The sequence below is a fragment of the Phyllostomus discolor genome, chromosome 5 (assembly GCF_004126475.2).
Source record: "Phyllostomus discolor isolate MPI-MPIP mPhyDis1 chromosome 5, mPhyDis1.pri.v3, whole genome shotgun sequence".
NCBI classification, from domain to species: Eukaryota; Metazoa; Chordata; class Mammalia; order Chiroptera; family Phyllostomidae; genus Phyllostomus; species Phyllostomus discolor.
Window position 1 is genome coordinate 87,931,038 of NC_040907.2, and position 27,392 is coordinate 87,958,429.

Here is a 27,392-nt window from a genome sequence, read left to right on the forward strand (position 1 = left end):
TTAATTAATTACCAGAAAGCCCCAAACAAACCTTTTCCCTTTATTTACTTAGAGATCTATTTTTTTTTATTAAACTGAACTAAAGATATTATCTTATTTGTTTCCATAGCCCCACAGAATGTCACAACGCCTTGCACTGAATGGGTGCCCAACAAATGTCAATGGGACTGCATTAAGCTTTTTGCAGCTGTCCAGGCCCATTGAGAATATCACAGAGACTTTAGAAGCCCTGAAAAAGAGGCCTGAAGCAAGCCTATTGTCAGTTTCTAGAGCCCTGCACACACAATGAAAACTAGTTCTGAACTTTTCTTTCAGAGGGTGTTTTCCATTCAGATATAAATACTTTTAAGCTGAACTTTGACTCCCCATAACTGCAAGACTTTCCTTAATAGTGAATTCTTATGAGAAGACTGTCTTTAAGGAACTCATGAATATATCATGCCTCTAGCTGGTAAGTTAAATTTTATGATATTAATTAACTTTTTCATTTGAAACATTTGTTTTTCCCAAGATGCATTTTTCATATTCAAAATAATCAATCCACTTCCAAATGAGCCCTGCAAGTATTTCTGTGACAGTGTGTTGTATGGGGCAGAGTTGGAAGTGTTAACACAGTGCCTTGTGAAGGGAAGCAACCTTTTTCAGTGTTTTAGGGTGGAATGGGGGGTACACAGAAACCATGATGCAGTAAGTCCCTGAATAACTTGGAAACACCAGGTTACTAAGCACAGAAAAAAACAAGCACGACACCACCATGACCAAAAAAGAAACAATCAAAAGGCACAGAAATCTCAGATGATAGCAACAAAGGATAAAAACACAAATGTCTAAAAGCAAGTCCTTTTTGTAAGGATGTATAAGAACCTGTCCCTTCTATTTCTCACCTTATTTTATATAGCTGTAGATACGTAGATATTGATACATGCATAGATGGATATATGATGTTTCCTAAAGGAAGAAAGCTGCCTGGCACTCTTACTCTGTGACTCCAGCATACTGGGGAAGGAAGAGGAACTTCTTGAGGACAGGGACTGAGTTTTATTTAGTTTTGCATATCCAGTGGCTTGTGTGATGTTTGGAGCATAGTAGGTGCTTAAAAAATAGTTGTCAAAGAAAGTAGGATTTTTATGCATCTTAATTTTATTTCACTTTTCTTTCTATCCTACCTAATTCTCTTAAAATCTTTTTTGAAGTACGATGTAATTTTTTAGCATATATGTGAAACTAGCACTGTGCTAGACTCTTCAAATGATTCAGAAAAAATAATAAAGTGGCCACCTGCTGCTGACCATCCACATGAAGATGCTCATACCTTCAATTGCCAATCAAAGACATAATCTGGATGTGAATAGATGAGGCCCTGGCTCAGGGTACTGCCAACAGTGTGGAGATGAAGAGAGGACAGGGGATTAAAATTTGAGGAAACTTCAACAGTATTGACATAAGAAAGTTTCTTCATCTGTGAAATAAGACTCTAGAGCTTCTTCAACAAATTTGATGTATACTTTAAATGTGTCTTAAGTATACCAGGCTTTAGCTGGGATTACTCGCCATGAGGAACAGGTAGGGTGGAAGCTTCAGAAACATAAATCATCACGACTGTTAGGTGCAGTATAAACCCAGAGACTGTGCCTACAAAAGTTGAAGAGGACCCCTCAGAGAATATGGCTTTGAAATATAATCTTAAAGGTGGACAAGGTGGGAGGAGCCTTCCCAGCAGAGGTAATAATGAAATAATGGAGCCTAAGGGAGCAAGGAGACACTTTGGACACCTGTGGCAGGAGCAGCAGCTGACTTGGGCAGGGTGAGAACCAAAGAGACCTCTTATGCTGTGCAAAGGCATTTAGGTTGTATCCCAGGAGGGGCTGGACATGAGGCAAGCACCATGGAAATGCTTTAAGTGGCCTGATGAAATTTGCACTTACTTAGAAGCATCACTCTTGCAGAAGGATAAAGAGTGGTTTGGAGAGGACAAGAGTGGAGCCAGGGAAACCAGTCAGAAGGCTGCTGAAGTTCTCTGGCAAGACATGACAGAGTCTCCAGAGTGATAACTATTGGCTCTGGAGGTACAATAAGTGGAGGCATGCAGGTAGAAGCAGGAAGCTGGGCCAGAAATGGGATGCTGGCTCTGAGTGGGAGAAGCTGGTCCAGAGATAGCCCCAGGTTTAGTTCATTCTTCACCAAAGAGATTTTGAGTGCCTACTAGCTACCATGCACCATTTTAGACGTTGGGCATACAGCCACAAGAAAAAGTCATGTCTTCTAACCCTCGGAGTCATGACTAAACCTCAAACCTTGTGGAGCATGCTCTTTTGAAGAGCCTGCTCCAAAAATTAAGAGACTGGTATGGTTAACTGCTATGCTGGTTTACTCAAAGAAGATGGTTTTCTGGAAATTCCTTTAACCACATGTGTGTGTGTTACCTCATTGGAGAGAAGACAGAATATTTTTAATCTTTAAGGGAAAAAATAATCAATGTAAAAATCTCTACTATTTAAATGAAGTTGGTTATAGAACATTACATTACACTGTAGATTTGTTCATATTGCTGATCTAATTCCTAAGGAAAAGGAGGAACAGGAGTTAAAGAATTCTAATTTTAATTTCAGTTATAGGTTATCCACTGGGGTATAATAATTACTGTTTGTGCTTATCTACTGTGGTCACAGCAGCAAGGAAAACTTACTAAACCTTTTTTATTTTTATTTCTGAGCATGACCACATGGGTGATAAAGAAGGTAGCTACTGATGTGGTATGGTTAAGGGATTTAGTCTACAGACAATTATTAAGCACCATATAATTGCCAGGCACTGTTATATGAAGTGAGAACACAGAGATGTCAACCCAGATATGTTCATGGAACATAAACATGAACATTTATTATCTGCTTATACATATATTCTATGACAAATGGAGATAAATACTATGAATAAATAAAGTAGCTTAAGGGGGCAGAGAGTGATGGGGGTGTGTGAGCTAATTGGGAGAAGGTGCCCAGAGCAGGACACTCTGGTAAGGTGACATTTGAGCAGTGATATAAGGGAAGTGAGGAAATGAGCCATGTAAACATTGGGTGAAGAACATTGCAGTAAGTGCGAAGGTCCTCAGAAAGGTGATACTTGAGATGCTTGAGGAGGAGGTTGATGTGCCAGGAGCAGAGAGAACTATATGGAGATCCATAGGTGGTTAAGGTCAGGGAGAGCCAGGAGATCAACCTCAGGCCTTGTAGACAGTTTTCAGGAATTTGGAATTTATTCTAATTGGGAAAAGAAGTCACTAGAAAAGAACTATGGATTGCATTAAGTTATTTTAAAACATCATTTTGGTTGCTGTATGAAGACTGTAGAAGAGCAATTAAGACTGTTATGAAAATCTCTTGACTTCCCATAATATTCCCATTTTGATTGTTGATCATGAAAATCCTTCCAATAGAGAATAAATTAGGGAAAATGCTAAAATGCTTTTGTCCCTAGAAAAGGCAATACATTTGCTTAAATTTGTTATTCTATGATAAGAAGCCTTTCCTAAAAGCTGGTGTTAACAGTGGGGAGAGAACTGGACATTGGGAATAGGGAAGCTTGCTCATGGGGGATGCTATAAAAATGTGGACACTGGAAGTACAGAGTTTATCTATATCAGAATTTTTTAGGGCAAGCTCTAGCCCTTTCTAGGCATGAGTTTAAATGAGGCTCTATTGTTTTATCAGTGCACAGAGGTTGAACCCTACTAGGATCTAGGGATATGAGGAGAGTGTTAGGAGGTTGGTATCACAATGTCTAGTTTATTGTACTTTTATGGATTTCATGATTGTAAACCAAACTGCATACCAGTTGTTTTGTCCCTCCTTGCTACAACAATTATGGAACACTTTGAACTGACAAAGCTTGTTTCTGCATGTCTTGGGGTTCTGCTACCTTCAAGCTGGGCACTGGAAGCCCAAGGCAGGTTTGGAAGCAGCAAGAAACACATTGTATACTGAAAGTAGGGATCACTTTATCTGTAAACTTAAAGGGTATAATTTGGCCTCCCACAAATGACACCCAAGTCCAGTCCTTTGGAAAATGGCACAGTGAGAAAACTTTGTTTAAAACATCTGTCACTACTCTTAAACTCCAAAGTTTAACTCCAAACTTAGAGCATGTATTCTGAAGTTTCACACTGCCTGCTGAGTGGTCAAAGAATCCTCATTTTGGGACTTCCTCTGGGTGTGCCTTCCCCGGAAGCTTCTGGTCACCCCAGATCTCCACACTGTACCCCATAAAAATAGACATTTGGCAACTCATTCTAAAGGAACTGGTCTCAGTTAACAACTAATGGCAAGATTCTGGTAAACCCATTCTTGCTAAAATTTAAATATCTGATAAGATGTATTATAATTTTTACCTCCATGTTTACCCTTTATAAAAAATAATTCCCTATTGTAAATGAATAACTACCATAGTTAAAATCCATTCATTGTATACAGTTTGGAAAGGGGGATGGGCTCCTATTCAGTGGACCCTGTATCCTTCCAAGACCTTTCCAGATTCCAGGCGAGGCATCAGGCCTAGGCTACTAGTAATCAGGATTCAAATTACACAGATTCCTCCTTGAGGGAAGAGAATGGGTATGAGGAGCTTGGTTAAGGTATCATTATACTTGTGTAAGTTATTATCATTATGCCTAATGTCAAAATAATACATTCTTGTTGTTTTAAGCCACTAAGATTCCGATCACTTGTTACAGCAGCTATAGAAAAGTAACCTAAACATAAAGCACATTTTTGGCATGCTGTGAAGATTCACTAAATGTCATTTTATGAATGATGTTGCCATTGGCCAGTCTCCTCAGATATGAATTAAGAAAAACTTCAAGGATGAGAAATGTTATGAAGTTCAGGGGTCATGGGCCAGGGGGTCACCACAGGCATACCATGGAGGCAAAAACAATGGTAAGTGAGATAAACCTAGGTTAGACTGGGAAATACTGAAAGGAAGTAAAATAGCAGCTAATATACCTCAAGCCCATATGTTGATTTCTAAATATCACTTTCTTAAAAAGAAGCAGAGCTCCTTGGAGAAATCATTTCCAAGACTGTGGTGTGGAAAACATAAGACGAGCCTGAAACATCTTGTTGTGCCAGAAAATAAGGAAATAAAAATACTGAAGCCAATTGGAAGAGTTTCCAACTGACAAAATCTAGGACAATTTGAGCATCAAATTAATTAATGATAGTAACAGATTTAAGTAAGCCACTTAATTAAGGAGGAAATTATGAATTCATACTGATATCAATTACTCTATCATTAAGACTTTGATGATAAATAGAATAATCTCATAGTGTCAAAGTACTTCTTTTAAAGCACTTACCAACTACAAAGGGAATGAAGAGTAATTCTACAGTACAGAATCCTAAAAGACACCCCTGTGTTGGATTCTGTGATGTACTGCCCAGAGGCCCCTTCAGGAATGACAGACTTACATAAAGCTGCTGGAAGTGTTGTCAGAATGTGGTCTTCAGTGGGTCAGCACTCTTTGGGAATAGCCTCAGCTAAAGTAAACTGCTTCACCCACCTCATTCTAAGGGAAGTTCACATCCAATGGATGAACAACATTGGGATACAAAAACCCAGTTCCCTTGCTTCTCACAAGGAGAATTTTAAGAGCCATTCCAGCTCCATAGCTCCTCTACATGGTTGGCTATGGTCTTTTTTGGGACTGCATCACAGCTCAGCTTCACTCTTTGCTAATTCTGCTTTCTTCCACACAGGTTGATACCAAGAGCACTCCCTAATCAACTTTTTGCATGCTAATTTCCAAGCCTATTTCTTGAGGAACCCAGCTGCTATGGACTGAATGTTTTTGTATCCCCAGATTCATATATTGAAACCTAACCCCCAATATGATGGCATTTTGAGATGGGGCCTTTGGGATGTGATTAGGTTTTGATTGTGGAACCCTCATGAATGAGGTTAGTGCTCTTACAAAAGTGATTCCAGACAGCTCCCTTATTCCCTTTGCCATGTGAGGGTACAGTGAGAAGACAGCCATTTATGAACTAAAAAGTAGGCTCTCACCACACACCAAATATGGTGGCATCTTCATCTTGGACTTTCCAGTCTCCAAAACTGTGAGAAAGAAGTGTTCTTTGTTTAAAAGCCACCTAATCTATGTATTCTGTTATAGCAACTCAAATGGACTAATACACCACCCTAAAACACTGCTTAATCAAATGATCAAAGTTAATATCATCAGTAATGGAACCTGTAAAAAATTATGTGTAACCAGATAAGATTCACTGAGAAGAACACAGTATCATTTCTGTGTCATTACTGCCAAAGACACATAACCTGGTTTTAATCATGAGGAAAGAGACAAACCCAAACTGAAAGGCATTGAACAAAATTACTGCCTTATAATCTTCAAAGGTGTCAAATAATGAAAGCCAAAGAGAGTATTACACTGTTCCAAATTGAAGAAAACTAAAGAGATGAGACATGACAACAAAATGCCATATGTGATTCTGGACTGGATCCTCTTGCTATCAAAGACTTTATTGGAACAACTGGTGAAACTCATATGGGATGTGAAGATTAGATGATCATAACACATTGATGTTAATATCCTGATTTTGATGGTTATGTAGGAGAATATCTTTGCTCATGGCAAATATGCACTAAAGTATTCAGGGATGATGGGGCATCACATTGACAACTCTCTAATAATTCTGGGAAAAAAACCTCAGAAGTTCTTTGCACCCTTCTTGCAGATTTTCTATAAAGTGGGGTCTATTTCAAAAATTTAAAAAACTTTCCAACAATAACAACAGAATAACATGTGTAGCCACTGTACAATTATCCTGTATATTCATATATTCCTTTTTATTTATTTATTTATTTATTTATTTATTTATTTATGTTTTACAATCAATGATGTAGGTGTTTAAGTTTCTTTAGATGAGCAATATTTTTTCTTTCTCTCTGGAACACCAACATCAGTTCTTCAAATTATGTGCTGAAAGGATATCCTGGGTTGCTTTGTATCAGGCAACATCCTATCTCAAACAAAGGGTACCATGTGCCCTTCCTCTCAAGAATCATCATCTCTAAGAGTATATAGGACTATCTGGTGAGAAGCAGAAAGTCAATGAGGAACTCAACTGTTGCATAATAATGCAAATGAAATCCAAGTTTTAAGAAATCAATATGCGGGTATGAGGATTGGTAAATCATTGAGACAGGGATGATTTAGTGCTCACAAAGCCAGGTTTACTGTGCCATAAAAATCTGGGGAAGATGAGGCAGAGAGCAGAAGAGACTTTTTCTACCTTCTGAAGATGATTACCTTATTCTTGTGCCCTAAATAATCAAGACTGATTTTTTTCTTGAAATTTTATCTTAATGGTTATAAACACAAGTGTTATCTTTATGAATCATCTTTATTTTTAAAATTTGGCTAACACTCCACTCAAGTGTCTTTGACATGTTTAAAGCAATTTGTGAAACAAACAATTTGTTTCACAAACATGAAAAGTTAGAAAAGATTGAAATGATGAAAATGAAGTAATGGAGACAGTGTGTCATTTTTCATCACTTGGAAATATGTTACACAAATAAAAAAGTTATTTTATGGAAAATGCCACCCTAGCTGTCTCCACTTCTTTATGTCCATCAATTTAGGCATAGGATCATTATTTTTGTCTCTTTTTGTGAAATTAATTGCTTCAGAATACTAAAGGATCTTGTCTACCTTGTGCACTAATTTTCCAGAGAACTTACAGCATACACATCAACCTAATTTTGAGATGTTGAACACCAAATGTGGCTTTTCTCTTTGGGAGCAGATTATGGGGTTGAGAGGAAAGAATATTTTGCCTTTGTATTTTCCTGGTTAAGGAAACAGGACTTGAAATAACACTAGTTCTTAGGTTATAGTTCAAATGGAAAGCATGATCCTTTTCTTGGAAGAGTTGATAGCATTATGTTGATGACTGTTTTACAAAAAAAAAAAATTCTACCCATGTGTTTATCCTTAGGTAATACCATAATGTGGGGTGTTGAGCACACTTCATTCAGCTACTGAGCTACTGGACTGCAGGAAGTCTCAAGCTTCTGTAACAAAACACCATAGACTGGGTGGTTTAAATAACAGGTATATATATATGTATATATAGGCTCTGGTCCCTCTTCTTAGAAAGATTTGAACCCCACACGATAGGGCACCACCCCCATGACTTCATCTAAACTTAATTACCTCCCAAAGGGCCCACCTCCAAATATTGTCACATTGAAGTTTAGAGATTCAACACATAAATTTTGTGGGAGTGGGGTAGATGGACACAAACATGCAGTTCATTCATAGCAATATCTCATCCCTCTCCTCCATCCCCTATCTCTTACCAAAGGTTGTCCTGCCCAGACTATGCTTTAATCAAGTTCCTCATTCCTAATCTCTCTCCTCAAGGAGGAACCAGTAGAACTGAGATCCAGATTATAGGTTTATCCTAGAATTCCTGACCTGATGTTGGACCAGGGATCTGGAAAGGTCTTGGAAGAACATGGAATCCACTGAATGGGAAGTGATGCCAGGGACCCACATCCCTCTCCAAATTGTATGTGATGAATGGAATTCACCTCTAACAGTTTATTCTTTTAAGATGTTAGGGACTTATTTCCATGAAGAGCAAATATGGAGGTAGGAGGAAATATAATAAGTCTGATCAGATATTACAATTTTAGCAAGAATAAATGTACTAGAATTTTGCTACTAGCTTTTAGCTGAAACTGGTTCCCTAGAAGGAGTTGCCAAAGGCTGTGTTTATGGGATATAGTTTGGAGATGTTTGGTGAGCAGGCTCTTCCAGGGAAGGCAGGCCCAGAAGCAGTCCCGGCATAAGGATTTCTGAGTAGGCAAGTGGGCAATGCAAAATTCTTAGTACATTTGGAAGGCTACTGGCTCAGTTTCCTCATGTGCAAAAGGTGGATTATAATTGTAACTACCTCCTATAGCTAGAACACATGAACAGAGAATGATGGTAGACCTGGGTTTCCACAGTGGTTGAGCCACACTCATGTGACTTTGGCCCATTTATTTGCCCATTAGCTCCAAATTTCTGTCAGTGCCTGCCCTTTCAAGTCTTGATCCTCTCCCATGTTATCTTACTGAACATCCAGGTAATTCAAGGCTGTGAGCCTCACCCAAAACTCTGAGGGATTATAGAGTTCTTTATCAACACCCTGCACAGCTCCCAAAAAAGAGATCGGTAGAGAGGCTTGTGTCTTATATGCTGAGTGCACAGGTAGCTGGCTTCTTGCACAGGCTCTTGGGTTTCTTTGCTCCCACAGCAAGGAGGTACAAAGGAGCCCCACTATGTCTTTGATGACATCTTCCAGCTCTGTGCTTATTCACCCCTTTCTTGTGCCCGGGCCTTCTTCCCTCTGCCTTGCTTCATCTTGAGTGAGTGTCTTTGTTTGACCTCACTTATCCTGTATGGACTCACAATCTTCATTGATTTGGGACTTCCAAAGCCAAACCATTATCATACCCTACCCAACCCAATACTGTATGCTCCTGACATCTTCCTTCACCTGCATGGACTTTCTGTGCCCTGTTTGCACACTTATTCCCATTGTTAATACCATGCAATTGCTCCATTTTTCCCTCTACATTCCTCTAGCTTTCTAGTAGCTTCCTCTTCCTTCAGCTTTGATTTGGCAATCACATATCCCAGGTGTGCTAAGTCACAGTGTATGCCTGTCTTCCTAGCATCCCATCTATTTAGACGTACCTTCACTCTCAAAAGTTCCTGGTTTGAAAGATAAATGATAGCATTACCCTAGCTGTGACCCACTGAACTTCATCCAGCACTGGGCTGACCTTGTAAGGGAATGTATTTGAACCCGTTACTGGATATGGATAGTTTTAAGACCTGTAAAACAAAGTGGGTTGGGGAAAGTGATTGCTATAATGCCTTCCATCCCTAACATTTCTGATTCTTTGATTCTATGAAGCACACTAAGCTTTGGATTGCTTCACCTTTAACAAAGAGCAGTTGCATACAGTAAAGCATTTAGAGAGGCATGTTTTTTTTTTTTTTTTTAGCAACCAATCCTAATTGCTCAGTAGACAATTATGCCCAGGTAGGTTTCCTCCTCCTTTAGCTTCCTGTTTCTGCCTTGAATACAAGCTCAGCCCTCAACATCTTCATTCCACTCACTTACAACTCATGGTACCTTATTCTCCTTCATCTTTCCATGCCTGACTCCCCATACTCTTTATCTTTTCTCTCAAAATGCACTTTAGAATATCTTATTTCCTTAGGACACTTCCCTTTGCAGAATGTCAGCTAGTTATTCTGCAAAGCCAATTTGTGTGAATTTATAAATAAGAGTCAGTTGGATAGTATTATCTATCCTCAAAAAGCATTTTTATTTTGTTAGGGAACATTCAGATGTTATGTATTAATTCAAAGGAGTAACTGTAATGAAAGAATTCAATGTACTATTGCTAGAACACCTTCCATGCCTATCTAGCTATAGATTTGGCAGGTGGCAAATCCTGTGTTCATCAACATATGACTGGTGAACATAATGTACAAATGAATGAATGCATGAATGAGGTTGAAAATCTGTTTTTATTATGAGCCATTTTATTGTTATTCTACACAGCCCTCTCCCCAGAGCCTTTATTTTTAAAGATATATTTGATTTCACAGTTCAAAGTATGAGAATCATGTCTAGATTAGCAGAAAAGTATGAATTATATATGTCCCCTTTCTCCACTCCCACAAGCATTTTTGGTGAACAAACAAATGGTGGTGGATATCATTCAAGTCTCTCTTTACTCCCATGTGCACAGAGACCTACACCATTTATTGGGCCACTTTTATACTGTTGTTGAAAACTAATGGTAATCCAATTGCATTTGATCATGTTAATGAATTCTGATTTTTGATAAAGGGTTGTTTTTCAAGGCGCCTGCTTTAATCTGACATGATGAAATGGATTGTTTAGGAAGGATAATGACTCTGCTATGTGGAGATACAAGATGCCATAGCTCACCCCTACACAAGCAGAAAACCTGAGCTCTTAATTTTACTACCCCAAAGTGAGAAGAGTCACGAAGCAAACAGTAATGGGAGACTGACCCCATTAGCTGAGCACATCCCTATGGCCTGCCAGAATGGACCTCCCATACCATAGGGATGTGCCAGCTCCTTGGAGCTCTGGTATCCTTGAGAGCCAGTGGTTCTCAAATGCCAGGGCATTTATAACATCTAACTCTGGCTTCCTGCAAGCTGAAGAAATATTTGTGAACAGACACAAACATTTCTATACCCACTTCCTGAAGGTAACTGCTGTCAGGACAGCGTTTATATGTGCGCAAGAGAGAGATCAAGAGAGAGAGTGAGAGCAGGACAGAAACAGAGACAGAGATGGAGAGTAAAGAAATTATAAGAAAGGGAAGAAAAGATCAGAAGGGCTGTTATTGAGAAAGAAAGAAAGAAGGGATGAAAAGGGTAGCAAAAGAGAGGTACAGCTAGCTATTTATAGGCTATTTTATGGTCCTGTAGTATCTGTCTGTCTCTGACTACTGTTATAGAAAAGCTTTATGAAGGTTATACTTCCTTAAGGCATACTACAAAGATTTAGCTTTCCTATACAGTGGCAATATTCAAAATAAGGCTGGTAATTGGGTCACCTTATCAGCAAGCAACTATCATTAAGGGGTTCCAAGAGCTTTCCTGTTAGTCTCTCTTTGGGCCTTACAACACACTCATGGAGTAATGAGAGGGCACAGGTTTTGAATAATTAGTCCGCTTTTATTCTTTCTTCAGTGGGCCTAAATTCTGCTCGGACATTGTCTCTCTTTTCACAGATTGCAGACTTAAGAGCATGGTATAACAGTGGGTGCATTAGTTTTCATTAAATATTCCTCCCCCAACTTTTTCACCACTAACTTCACATAACTGCAAGTATTTCTCAGATTTAAATGGAAAAGGTAGGAAACACCTACACAGTATAATGCCTGTGTTTGCATCATGAGTGTCCAGTAGAATATACTTTCATTTATGTGGGTGCTAATTAGCTAAGGTTATGAATTCTCATAAGCAAGGGAAGTTAGTGTAAGATACAAGCAGGAAGATAGAAGCAGAGAGAGAAGTGAGGGTGAAGGCAAATTAAGAGGATAAAAAAGAGAGGGGAGGAAGAAGGAGGGAGGGAGGCAGGCAGGCATCTATGTGGGAATTCCCATTGCAATATCCACCGTCCTTCACAAGTGCTCCACACAGTGCACTTGATGTTATGAAACACACTGGCAACTCCATTGCCCTAAGGACACTGAGCTTCACTTAGAAACTCAAGCTCTGCAGGATGAGATGTGGGTCACAAGGCAGGGCTGAGGGGGGCTCCCTGTGAGTCTCTGGAACTAGAATATGGATGGCAGTCCCTGCTACATTGAGACTTGACAGCCCCTGTCACTTTAGCTAGACCTTTGGGCAAATAATTCCGGGCAGAGTTTCTATTTAACTAATTTAGCTGTCAGCATGGATGTTGAAAACACTGGATATTTTTGTTTGGAGGTTCAGTGATTGTTTGCTTTGCTACAAGGAGAGAAAAGACAGAAAACAATGGTCTTGTATTGGCCTTTTTGACAGCATTTTCTTATTCAGTACTAGTCTTTCATTGGAGAGTTTCACCCAGCACCACTGGTGCTGACTACAAAGTCTTTAAGGGCTCACCCTAATGGGGAGCCTCCATCTCTTTCACCTCCATCTTTTCAGATCCAGGATGGGGTGGGTATTTCTGAGTGGATACTTAATAATGACGTGGTTCTCATAAGAAGCTGCTTGACGAGTCACACATATCTAGAGTCAGGCTGGGCTGGTACCTCAGCAAAAGTCTCCATTTATAGGTAGATAGGGAGATTAGAACAAAATAAACAAATTAATCCACCAAACAATGTAACAGTAATCTAAAAAGTAAAAAAACATAGATCTTTTAAAAACTCCTCCATAGATGCCCCTAGCTTTTTGTAGTATAAGATCTAAATGTCTTATCTAGGTATACAAGGCTATTAATGTTTCCAACTGTTGTTTCTCCACTGCACTTCCTTTTTTTCTAGAATATATCCTCTTTTTTAATTGAATATATTGGGGTGAGTTTGGTTAATAAAATTGTATAGGTTTCAGGTGTACAATTCTATAATACATCATCTGTATATTGTATTGTGTATTCACCACCCCAAGACAAATCTCCCTCTATCACCATTTATTCCCCCTTTTTCCTCTTCTACCTCCCAGCACCCCATTTTCCCTCTGGTAGTCACTGTACTGTTGTCTGTGTCTATGAGGCATTTTTGTTGTTGTTGTTTAATCCCTTCACCTCTTTCACCCAGACCCCCCAAAAACCCTCAGCTGTATACTTTTTCCATTCAACTGGATCAACTCCTACCCATCCTTCAAGATTCAGCTCAAATAACACTTCCTGGGGACTCCTCCAATCAGCCTCACAAGGGGCTTTCTAATATTTTGCCTGAGAGGCTGACATTGAACTTACTTCTACTGTTCAGGCTGAACCTTCCAGATTCTTTGAGGGCAGAAGATACACACACACACACACACACACACAACTCTAATCCCAATACAGTGCTTTGCACATAAAAGGTGTTTAGTAAGAGTCCAATAACACATTCAAAAGGAAAGTAAATTGGCTTTATGATAAAATAAGCCAAATAAAAATCAGGAAAATAAATATAAAAAAGTAAAGTAATCATTTTTGAAAAGAATAGATACTTTATATGAATGCCATATTGATAGAATTATTTTAATGTGGGCACAAAATCTTAAGTGTCAAAAAGAAGAAACATATTAATTATATTGTTCCCATGACAGGTGGACTACAAATCCACCAGGCTCCACCATCCTCCCTCCCTCCTATTCTAAAGAATACAGGTAATTTGCAATTGTACTTAGGCATTTTCTAGAGTGAGCTCTATATTTTACTAAAGGGTATCATAAAATAAAAATAGGGTAAAGTAGTGTTTGTCATAAAGCAATTTGGGGCAATGTTAGGTTAGAGGAGATTTTTTTTTTCTTTCTGCCTCCTCAGAGCTTTCAGTATACTAGTGTGTATTGGGATTGAGACTTTCTGAGAGGAGACATGAAGCACAGCGTGACCCAAATATGTTTGCCCACAAAATTTATTTTAAGGAACATTTCACATGACAGGTGTTCACAGATAGCAAACTCTAGGAAACACTGTCCTAGTTTCTCAGATGCCATTATTAGTCACTTCAAGTGGCACTTAGAAATGAACACACTGATTGTCATGGTGCCAAAACACACAGAAGCAAAAATTTATAGTGATAGCCTATGTAAATGTTGTTTCCAAATAATGAAACAGATAGCCTATTCTCATGAAAACACAGCATAATATAGTGGAAAGAGCATAGGCTAAGAAATATTTTTTATATCTTACCAGCTGCATGATTTTGGGCAAGAAATTTCTCAGCAGAGAAAATGTGCTATGTCTTCAAAAATCACAAATGGTGATTCATTTGGAATGTCTGAACCAAAAATTCATACAGGCACATAAACTTAAAGGATTTGGGTGATGCTCTCAGATGTAAGATATGGTCCTTTGCCTAGTCTTGATTCCCTTAGGCTATTGTGATTGGACTCTAGAGAGAAAGAAACTTGTACATGCACCGTGTCTTAACTTTGGAGGGCTCACTGGGTAAGGTGACTGACATCTGTTGTTTTGAGGGGGAGAACTGGTAAGAAGTACAGCTGAGAGTTCTTTCTTTATAATGAATGAGGCTTCCTCAATAGAGTATCAAAGACAGAGGAGGCCCATGTTAAAGGAATAGCAAATTAACACCATAAACTGCTCCTAAGTTTTCACAGCTCCAGTTACAGGTTAGCAAAACCTATCATTAGCACTCTGCTCCATGCCTTTCATGATTTGCCACTGAACCCTCAGAGCTAGAAAGAGACAAAAGAGCCCACAGACTACCAGACACATTTTCAGCCACACCCCCCTACTCAAATTCATTAACACCTCCTGCCTACTTCACAGGGATGGCCGTGCTCTGCCAGCAACTAATGAATGCAGTTACCAAAGCACCGTGACTCACTGACCCACTGACCTTCTGCAGCATGTGTGCCCCTATCTACCTTCTTTCATCAGAGAACCTGGCACCCAGTGGGTTTATCTGGGACCGTGTAAGAGAGGCACTTAAATATTTAAAAAGGGAGAAAGAAACTTAATTTTAAGGTAGATTCACTTATAAACAAATCCCATGACTTAGGTTTTGAGAACAGCAACAAAAGGAAACTCCAGTATGTTAACACATGTTAGCGCATCTCATATGAAGTTACAGGAAGAGAGAGAAAAAACAATAACAAAAAGCTAAGTGCAAACTGAAAACAATTAAGTGTAAAGTGTTTTTTTCTGTATTTTAATATAATAATGGATTGCTCTATGGCATAGTTACATTTTTTTTTAAATTATTGCATATATTGCCCTGGCTGATATGGCTCAGTTTGTTGGAGTATTGTCCTATAACAGAAATGTTGTGGGCCTGACTCCCTGTCAGGACACATGCCCAGGTTGTTGGTTTGAATACCAGTCTGGGCACATACAGAAGAGAACCTATTGATGTTTCTGTCTCCCACTGATGTTTCTCTCTCCCCTTTCCTCTCAATTTAAAAGCAATAAAAAAGAATCTTTATTATTATAAATAATACTGCCATGAACATAATGGTGCATATATTCAGTAGAAGAGTAATACAAAAGCTGTGGTACATTTGCATAATGGAATACTGTGCATCAGTAAAAAAGAAGGAATTCTTATCTTTTGTGACAGCATGGATGGAATTGGAGACTATTATGCTAAGTGAAATAAGCCAAGCAAAGAAAGACAAATAACATATGATCTCACTTACAACTGAAATTTAATGACAAAATAAAGTAACTTGCAAAATAGAAACAGAGGCACAGAAACAACAAACAGTCTGACAGCTGTAAGAGGGGAGAGGGAGGGTAGGATTGGCTGAAAGAAGATGAAGGCATTAGTCAAAGAACATATATGTACACCCCTATGTTCACTGCAGTGTTATTTACAATTGCCAAGATATGGAAGCAGCCCAAGTGTCCATCAGCAGATGAGTGGATAAAACAACTATGGGACATTTACACAATGAAAAAGTACTCGGCCATAAAAATAAAATTTTACCCTTTGCAACAGTATAGATGGATCTGGAGATTATTAAGCTAAGTGAAATAAACTAGTGAGAGGAAGAAAAATACCATGATTTCACTCACATGTGAAATCTAATGAACAAACCGAACTAACAAGCAAAACAGAGACAGATTCATAGATGGAGAACAGATGACAGCTAGTGGGGTTGGGGGAGGTGAGTGGGTGGAGAGACTGAGAAGAAAGGAAAAAGACTCATGGACATGGACAACAGTGTGCTGATGGCTGGGGATAGGGCGTATAAGGGGATGAAATAGTAATGCAAAAAATACAATAAAGATTAAATTTTAAAAAAGAATGTATAAGCATAACCCATGGACATGAACAATGACAAGGGGATTGAGTGTGAGGATGACATTAGGCTAGAGGAGGGGGGCAAAGGGGGAAAACTGGGACAACTGTTAGAGTATAAACAATAACAAGAAAAAATACAAAAAATAAATAAAAGCAATGAAAAAATATCCTTGGGGAAGGATAAAAATTTGTTTTTAAAGTATTGCATATATTGATCTTTGTTGATAAATTTAACCTTGTTATATAAACTCTAAAAGAAATATTTGAAGAGATTCTTTGCTGTGTCTTTTGTTTTTTACAAAGTGTTCTCTTTTGTTTTTTAAATTACTGTTTTCACATTCTAGGTTTCCTGAAATTCAAGCATACCTGCATATACAAATTTTTATACTTAATTTCATTTTCAGTCCATATTTGATACTTGTCTCTCATTACAATTACTTTTAAAATAGAATTTCCATGGCTTTATTCAATCGTACTGAAATAAGTACTTCATTTTAAGAGAATTATTTCTGAGCCCCAGTGATTACCCAACACCACTCTTTTTCCATCTTAGCCCTGCCAAAGTGGTGGAGCCTAAGGTCTATCACACCTCTGAGTAGACAGGAGAGGCAGAAAGACACTGATTGGGCTAAAACCTCCACCACTGATCCTTTAAGGCCCTTTAGACATGTGCTTGATTTCTCATACATTAAATAGTAGAATGTGGACTTTTGTCATTTTCCTTTTCCTGTTTCTACAATAAGTTTGGAAATAAAGTCCTCAAATGTACAGCAAGCTCTCAAGTAATGACACTTCATTCAACATCATTTTGTTATGTCATTAAAGAGAAAAAAAATCGATTCTTGACCAGGACCACTGTATGTGGACTGCACAGTCTCCCTTGTCTGCACAGGTTTTCACCAGGGATTTCAGTTTCCTGCCACATCCCAGAAACTGCAAGCAAGGTGAACAAGTGTGTCTCCACTCTGAGTGAGTGTGGGACTGTGTGTGAATGGCCCTGTGATGGAAGGAAGTCCTGTCTGGGGTGAGTCCCACCTCATGCCTGAACTGCCAAGAGAGGCTCTGGATATCCACAACCCTGAATCTGAATCAGTGGGTTGGAAAATAATCATCTTATTTGTTTTTACTCATCCTTCTTAAATGTATAAATAGCTTACATTTATTTCAATGTTTAATATTGGAAGTGCTTAGGGTCTTTATTTAGAAGTTTAGTGATTTTTTTTTTACTGGAAATATGCTATAGGAACTTAACTCTTGTTTATATCAGTTTAGCCTATGGTAAAATCGGTTTCATTCTATGTCATTTTGCTTAAAGTGGCAATTTCCAAGAACCTATAGATGATGTTAAGTGAGGACTTACTGTAATAAGGCTTGAAATAGGCCATACATACTGGAATACAGGTTAACTCTCCAAAGTACACTCTGTAGTCTCTCAGAAGGGTTTAAAATACATGTTGGTTTTTAAGCTATATAAATTTTCAACTCAAAGGCAAATTTGCTATGCTTTCCTCCCCCCACCTTTTCACTTCTGTGAAAAGGAGGACTTCAGACACTCACTGCAGTGGATGCTGTGGTACAGTGCACACACCTCTTCCATTCAGGAAGGCGGCATCAATGTCCCTGATGCTGAGTGTGTTGGTGGACACAGAGCTCTCACTGAGCTGCTTCCAAAGGTTTTCCCTCAGCCATAGAGAGCCAACTGCAATTACCCTCTCCTTGAAGGTAGCATGGAGCCCAAGTCTGGTATGTGCTGGAATGTAGAGACCCACATCCTTGCCCCAAGGCTGGACAACTCTGAAGATCCGATCCAGGCCCAAAACTCACGATGGGATCCATGGAGGCCTTTGTTGGTAGTAGTTCAACTCCTTGCTCTGGCTAACCCTGACTCCTTTACTCCCTCACAGTTATGATCCTGTGAGCACTTCCCAATAAACTTTTTCCACGCAAATTGCCTTCTCAGAGTTCATTTCCAGAGAACCCACCTTATAATTCTTCTTAAGACTTCCATTTTTAGAATTGTTTTCTGAATGGTTAGTAGAAGAAGGTCTCAGACCTCAGACAAGTCCTATTCAGGAGGAGCAAAGCTTCCCTACCCTGTTCTCACTGCTATAACTATTTGACTAAAAGCAGAAATAAAAATTACTGTGAAGGTGGAACAAAACTGTGGACAGAACTACATGAACTGATCATTCCATTATGTGTCAAGGGCATCGTAATGACATCTGGTCCAACAAGCATGTGCATGAACACACAAAAGAGAAAGGTGGATAAACTTAGGGAAAGGAATAAAACTAAACTTCCATCACATTTTAAAATACTGTTTAAAATACTAGCTGTGTATTCTATTTCCAACTTAAGTAACCATTATTAAACAGTGATAACAATAATAGCCTGTTCTCTAAATGTAATTCAGTTGTGGTTGTTTCATCTTCCCTAACACAGGAACAGTAATTTAGTTTTCCCCCTCTTACCCCACAACTGGGATGGCAAACAGTTCTGCATAGAACCCAAGCATCACACTGATGCTGTTTATTTTGACTTAGGAGTCTCTTTTCTTATCCCTCCACTTCTACTCTGGCTTCAACCAATTTTCCAACAATAATATACAAATTTGACTGTAAATGCAAATAAACACAAACAATATTATCAAGTAGTAAGGGGTCATAGATTTTTTCTAAGAAAGTGTTTTTAGTTTTAATGGAAATATTTTTAATTTCCTTACATATACTCCCAAACAGAGCAATGATTTTATATAGATGCCTTTGTATAGTCATATCATTCTTGCTTTCCCCCCACCCTTTCTTGCTTGGTTTCCCTTCCTTTTGCTTCTAATATTTTGGCCACACTCCCACCAGGGACCTATGCCAGCACTTACATGCTTCATATTCTTTTCTGCATTCAATACTACACAGATCTTATTCACATTTACAGCTGCACACACATGTAGAAAATGTTGTGTTCACTCTTCTGTATTTTGTTTTCTCACTCACTACCTCTCTTGAAACCCTCTGAGATAGATTTAATTTATTCTTTTTTAAAAATAACAATTAATTATGTGACTCTATCACAATATTTTAACCATTTAACTATTGAGGAACATTTATTTTTAGTTTTTTTTTGTCACTGTAAACAATGCTGCAGTAAAAAAATACTCACCTTTATAACCTGGGTTTTCAATATGTTCAATAGAGGTTCCTCAGACTAGAATTGCTGGGTCAATGGCATAAACCTTTTTAATATTAATAGATACAGTAAAATCATTTTCTAAAAAGATTATAAAATTGTACATTTATATCAGTAATGTATGCTTTTCCCTACATACATGCCAGCAGATATTACAATCTTCTAAATTTTTGCCAGTCTGATATATATACTTCGATTTGTTTTTCAAACATACAAGTGAATTTGAGTACATTTTCATATGATTGATTGTAGACCATTTGGATTTTTTCTTTCGTGAAATGTCTCTATATCCTTTACATATTTTTCTATGCTTTGTCTTTATATTGCCAACTTGTGAGAGCTTTTTTTGCTTTCTCTGTTAACCCTTTATCTCAATGTATATTTTGAATATTTTTCCAGATCTCTTTTTTCAATTAATCTAATTTGTGGTATTTTTGGTCCTTTGGTCATATGTATGGCCATTTGTGGCATTAGGGTATTTATATAAGAAACATATACATATATATTATATGTCTACTATATATTCATATGTATACTAAAATATCAAAATGCAAAAATTCATATACCTTTCTTATTCCATTAAACAAACAACTATATTAAGTACTCATATACTGAGGTCTATTTCTGGATTCTCTGTTTTACTAAATAATTTTTATTGTATACACTTATAGCTGCTTCTGATAGAAAATGTCCTATAATTTCTTTGTGTAATTTTCTTGGTTATTATCAGGTTATTATTCTTTCAAAGCAACCTATTTTATCTAGTCAAAAAAATAATAAAACTTCCATTGGAATTCTAATGAAAAATCAACTAAATATACACTTTAGTCTTGGGAGACCATTTAAAAAAATACATTGAGACTTCAGAACCAAGAACATATTTGTTTTTTATTGGTTTCTCATGTCTTTTACATGTCTTTTGTTAAGATTTTATATCTGCTTTATATAGGTTTTGTCTTGTTTTATAAAACTTCTTTCTATATTTCATAGTTTTACTTAGTTTTATATGTAGAATATTTTTTTTTATTTCTTGGTCCTTAGTGGTAGAGGAGTGAAAAGCTGCTGACTTCTAACTAGCCATCTTACAAAGTTTTATTAATACTGTGCTTTTTTCCCTTTAATCTTTTTCTGCATATACAATGATTACATTAATAAAGTATCATTTTTATCTCATTTTTTAGTGTTTATAGTATATATTTTGTTTATAGTATATATTTCTTTTATATTGTTTATTTGCTAAAACCTTTAAAGCAATACTTTTAAAAAATAAGGAATGGTGATAGCAGGCATCTCTAATTTTTGACTATTATTAAGATTATTAAATTTTTACCAGTAAGGATACCAAAAGTTGTTGGTCTGGGGTAGGTAAATAATCTTTAGATAATTGAGGAGAGTTCTTCTATTTTGTTTTATTTGAAATTTTTCTTAAAAATGGTTGTTGAATTTAGTCATTTTTTTAGTGACTTGATTTGATTGCCTGATATTTTTAATGTATTTATGTATAGGGTTATATAGACAGATGTCCTGACATTGAGCCATCCTTGCTTTTTGGTACATGTGCTTATTTGCTACTCTTTTAAATTTCTAGAAAAATATTTACCAAATGTGTCAAATACTAATAGCTATAACTTAATAAAGGGTCCCATGATCAAATTAGTTTGAAAAACACTAGGCCAAAGTTAAATGGTACTTCCCAGAACCATTAAAGTTAGTGAGCATTGTTAACTTACAAGAGGAGAATAAGGTACAAAGTGTTTTATGAACTTTATTTGACCATCTATTTTTCAAGGACCACTCCATATTACTGTGTTAAAGTAGAATAAACTTTTGGGAAATTCTTAAATGAATATTGCATAGTAAGATCTGTAAAATTTCACCTGAGACCAATTAAATAATGAAGGCAGAGGAATGAATTAAAAGTCACAAGTGTAGGATACTAAAACCACTTGGAGAATAACAACTAATATTTGTGCCAACTGCACTCATTCTTATTTATACCAGAGTTTTGCCTAGGTAGGCCAAAATTATTGATATTTGGCATTATACAGACCCATCTTCAAGCATAGGGTTGTCAGGGGCTGAATGCAATTTCAGCTTCAGCCAACTGTTAAAGTATGATTCTAGGAAATAATGCAACTGAATCTGTACCGACTCTCTATTTTGTGACCATAGTGCCATAACTAACATGACATGATTATATAGATGGACTGTTTTGACTTGGGCTTACACATGGCACTCACCAATGACATATTCCACCCTGAAGAGATCTTTTCTGGGGTTGTATGGACGATTGAAGTCAATCTGGACGTAGAAAGACTGCCCTCTACGTACAATGAGTTTGTTGTTATCATACTTGTCAGTGTGGTGATCCAGTTTGTTGCTGTCCCATCTCTCCTTGAATAGGTTAACATTCTGGACATGAAGGTAGTCTATGCACAAAGAAAACAATTAAGAAACACCACTTAGTAACTTTGTTTAAATGTAAACTCAAAAAACGAGATCATTTTTCCTAAAGCAGGAAGGTCTATTGGATAAAACTCTATACGGACTGGGAGATTTGAGAGTCAGTGTCTTGTGACATTTTTTTCTTTCAAAGAGGATTTTAAAAAAGCTTTTCCCCACTCTGATCTCATTTCAGACTGCACAGTGCTGACTTTGAGAGAGATGGAGCAGTGTTGATGATGACCAGTGTACAGGTCTAGATACAGAGAAACTAAGACCAAAGTTGAAGTCTTTATATTCCCTGGTTTTCCTTATGTCAGGTCCTTCTCATGGTGACTATGGTCACACTGTGTCACTAACTAGAGACAAGCAGGAAATAGCCACTTCCATTTTCTTATCTTTAAAAGGGGAAAAAATCAAATCTGACAAAGCCTCAAAGAATGTTCTAAGGACAAAGTTGACCATTAACTCAAACTTCAAGAAGGGTCAAACACCCTTCCTTTTGTAATTCTAAAAGTAGATCTTGTCCCTCAATGGCAGAAAAGAGAGGGAACAGGTATGGAGAAAAGACACTAACATTTCTGTGAGATAAGTATAATTGCTTCTACTTTGCACATGCAGAAACAAGCCTTACCTTTCCTTAGCTACTAATGAACCAGTCTGGAAGGCAAATGCTGGTCTGTTGCCAAAACCTACAGATTTTTTAATGTTGAGAGTTTAACTGTCAATAATACATTTATCCAAGACATGCTAGTGCTGGATAAAGGCTATATATCCTCCTGCCATTTTCCTATTCCCTCTGCACATGAGCACTGAATGTGAAGCTAACTCTAACTACCCATTTGCACTGTAGTTTAGAAAATCTAGTCCAGAAACAGATTTCTGTCCATGCATTTGTAGTTTTAATGGGACACTGGGGAGAGAAGCCTGGGTGAGGGATGTGCTGGCCTTCCTTCCCTTTCCCTGACACTGCCTGCTGCATGGTTTGCCCTCACAGCTGTGAACACAGAGTGCACATCTGCTGAGCTTGTGCTGGGCATCACTTTTCAAGACTCCAATGACTTCCTTTACTTTTACACAGAAATCTATGTAAAGTGTCCGATTTTCTCTGGTCTCATTTTTTTTCTCATTGGGAAAAAGTTGGGCTCATTAAGATACTCTCCAGTTTGAAAGTCTAGGAGTTCCTGAAACACTCCAAATTAATAAAATTCAGGCAATCCTGATTTGAATCTCCAGTGTCATAGTTACTTAGATAAGAAACCTTGCCTCTCAGAAGCCAGACTTTTCTCAACTTTAAAATGGGGATACTAATATCCAGAGAATTTCTGTGAAGAGTCAATGCCATAGTGATGCAACGTGCCTGGCACTATGCCTGGCACATAGTGGGGTCATAGGCTTGCTTGTGGCTCACTGCACATGAGCTCTGATGGAGCCAATTTATATTTTATGTGGTGTTCAATAGACTATTCTGACTGCAACATTGCAGCAAACAGAAGTGCAAGGTGCAGTTTTATTTTTACCTTATCTCAGAACCCTGTCATAGTACATGGTCCCTGAAGGAAACTTTCCTTCCATTATGTTGTAGAATAAAGATGTGTAATTCTCTATACCTTTCTCCTCCAAGCTGCCTTACCCCTAAGTTTTCTGGCCTTACTAAAGTCACAATTCCCAGTGTTAACCCAGTTTCAGAAAGGTTGAAGAGGAAGGTGTCAAGATCATGGGGCAGGAAAATCTTGAGCTCATCTACTCCCACGGACACATCAAAACTACAACTACATGTAGAACAAATATTTTTTAGAATGACCTGATGACTAGCAGGGTAGATTTTTCTACAACAAAGAATTTAGAGAAAAGCCACATTGAAACAGGTAGGAAGGTCTAGTCAGGAACCACAGCCCCAGTGTGGCTTCCTGCAAGTTGGAAGTATTTCACCACCATGGAAGTGGCTCCTGAGGAGTGATGGATCTGAGCTTCACATTGAGTTCCCCCAGCCCAGGTGAACCTAAACCAGGAAGGTAAGACCCCATAACAGCTGGATATGAAAACCAGTGGGCCTTATGTCCAGGAGAGCTGAAGGGCTCTAAGAAACCAAGACTCTGCTCTTAAAACATTTGTGCACAAACTCACCCTCTTGGAGTTCTAGGACTGAGGCAGCAGTTTGAAAAACTCCTGGGTCATGCATAAAGGAAATACATTGACTAATGTTAGAGCAAGTGCTGGAGGGGCATAAATCTGTTTAAGCTTTCTCTGGAGACAAAAGCACTGGCAAACACCAATTATTCTTTAAACTCCTAGCTGGCCTAGAGCTGGCAGGCACCATTTCTAGCACTCCCTATTAACCTTGTTAATATTGTTCACACTGGAGTTCCCCTGAGATTCCACCTGGCCCAACCTGCCACTCCATCTAGAATCACTCCTGCCACACCTATTGGGCAGCCTTGACCAGCACTGGCACCCTCCAAAACAGCCCCAGCCCCAACCTGCCACATCTGGTGGGCAGCTTTGTCTAGGACAAATGTCCCTACAAAGTGACTCTTACTCCACAGGGCTAGCCCTCACACACCAATATGACCACAACAGTTGAAGCTAAGCCTTGCAGTTATGTTGGGACTCTACCTGCATATCAGCATACCCACAGAAATTACAGCTGGGCTTCACAGTCAGCTAGGCCAGGAAGCAGCCCTGCCCACAAGTGCACTCACAATAGTCATACACAGGCCTCACCAACAACTGGGCTGGGGATCAATACTGTCTACCAGTGCCTCTGAAACAATTGTGGCAGGGTCTCACAGCCACTCAGCCTGGGGACCAATCTGCTTACAAACATACCTTTACTGTATGCACCCCAATCTCAACAGGCACATGCAGCCCACACAGGGAACAACCTTGGAGCACCTTGCTCTGATGAACAGAAAGGATTACACAACTGGGCCCCACAGTTCCCCCTTTACATAAGCTCTTTCAAAACCAGGAGAAAAAGTTGATATGCCAAATACATAGAAACAACATAGAGAGTTAGGCAAAATGAGAAGACAGAGGAATATGTTCTAAAAAACCAATAACTGACAAAACCTCAGAAAAAGAACTAAAAAAAACATGGAGATAAGCAACATACCTGATAAAGAGTTCAAAATAATAATCATAAGGATACTCCCCAAATTTGGAAGAAGAATGAATGAACACAGTGAGAGACCCAGAAAATATAACTAGAACTGAAAATTTCAATAAATAACTAAAATTTAAAAAAATACTCCAGAGAGAACCAACAGCAATTATATGATATAAAAGAACAAATCAGCAATCTGGAAGATATGGTAGTGATAATCATACAATCAGAACCTGGACAAAAGAACTTAAAAAAAGAAAAGAGGATAGTTTAATGGGACATTAAGCATACCAATACTCACATTACAGAAATCCTCAAAGGAGAAGAGATTTAAAGGAACAACAACAACAATAACAACAACAAAAACCTATTCAAACAAATAGTGGCTGGAAACTTCCCAAAGTTGGTGGAGAAAACAGACAACCCAATCCAAGAGTCGTATAGAATCTCAAAGAAGATGAATCCAAAGAGACTCACTCCGGACACATAATAATAAAAAATTTCAAAGTAAAAGAGAGAATCTTAAAAACAGCAAGAGTAAAACTACTAAAACTCAAAGGAACTCACATAAAATTATTAGCTAATATTTCAGCTGAAATTTTGCAGGCCAAAAGGAAGTGACATTATATTAAAAATAATTAAAGTGTAAAGCCTACAAAGTAAAGCCTACAAACAAGAATACTCTAATCAGTGAAGTTATTACTCAGAAATGAATTACAGTTTTCCAGACAAGCAAAAGCTAAAGGAGTTCATCATTACTAAACTGGCAATAGAAGAAATGTTAAAGAGACTTTCGTAAATAGAAAAGAAATGCCCAAACTAGAAGAAAATATATGAAAGAAAAAAATCTCACTAGTACAGGAAAACATAGAGTATAAAGGTAGAGGATCAATCACTTATAAAGCTAGTATAATGGTTACAACAGAAAAGTAGTATAATTATTTATATCTACAATAATTAGTTAAGAAATACACATTCACAAAGATGGAAAATATGATATAAAAACATAAAATGTGGGTGGGGTGAGAAAAGTTAGTGCTTTTAGAATGCATTTGAACTAAAGCAACTATGAACTTAATATAGACAACTACATGTGTAACTTGTTATATATGAATCTCATGGTAACCACAAACCAAAAACGTGTAATAGACACATAAAGAATAGAGAAAGAGGAGTCAAAACATAACATTAAAGAAAGTCATCAACTTACAAGAGAAAGGAACAAAGGAATAAAAAGGAACAGAGAAGAACTACAAAGACAAGCAGAAAACAGTAAGATGGCAATAAATACATTCCTAGCAATAATTATTTTAAATTTCAATGGACTAGATTCTCCAATTAAAAGACATAAAGTGTCTGCTTACAAAATATTCATTTTGGACCTAAAGACACAGATTGAAAATGAAGGGATGGAAAAAAGATTTTTAATGCAAATGGAAATGAAATGAAATATTGGGCAGCAATATTTACATTAGACAAAACAGACTTTAAAACAAAGACTGTACCAAGAGACAAAAAGGGCATTACATAATGATAAAGAGAACAGTCCAACAAGCGGATATAACACTTGTAAATATCTATGCACCCAGTATAGGGGCATGTAAATACATAAAGTGAATATTAACAGAAATAAAGGAAGAGATTGACAGTAATACAATAATAGTCGGGGACTTTAACATGCCACTGACATCAATAAATAGGTCATCCAGACAGAAACTCTATAAGGAAATGTTGGCCTTAACCAACACATTAGACCAGCTTAAAGTAATAGATATATACAGGTATCCCATCACAAAACAGCAGAATACACACACTTTTCAAGTGCTCATGGAACATTCTTCAGTATAGATCACATGTTAGGCCACAAACCAAGTCTCAATAAATTTAAGGAGATTTAAATCACACCAAACATTTTTATAACTACAAGAGCATAAAACTAGAAACCAATTACAAGAAGAAAACTGTGAAAAAGCCAAATACATGGAGGCTACAGAAGATGCTACTAAAAAACCAGAAAGTCAACAAAGAAATCAAAGAGGAAATAAAAAATACCTTGAGATAAATGAAAACAAAAATATAACTTTACAAAATCTATGGGATGCAGCAAAAGCAGTCCTAAAAGAGAAAT

At 37.6% G+C, this 27,392-nt stretch overlaps 1 protein-coding gene across 1 annotated transcript in view; it reads right to left on the minus strand.

The window, feature by feature from the left end:
* The window catches only part of F13A1 (coagulation factor XIII A chain), a 185,543-nt gene that overhangs the window by 143,825 nt on the left and 14,326 nt on the right, over positions 1-27,392 (minus strand). Inside the window, exon 3 of the mRNA XM_028513923.2 lies at positions 21,957-22,145. Within this exon, the coding sequence (XP_028369724.1) occupies positions 21,957-22,145 (189 nt within the window). The remainder of the gene's footprint in view (positions 1-21,956; positions 22,146-27,392) is intronic.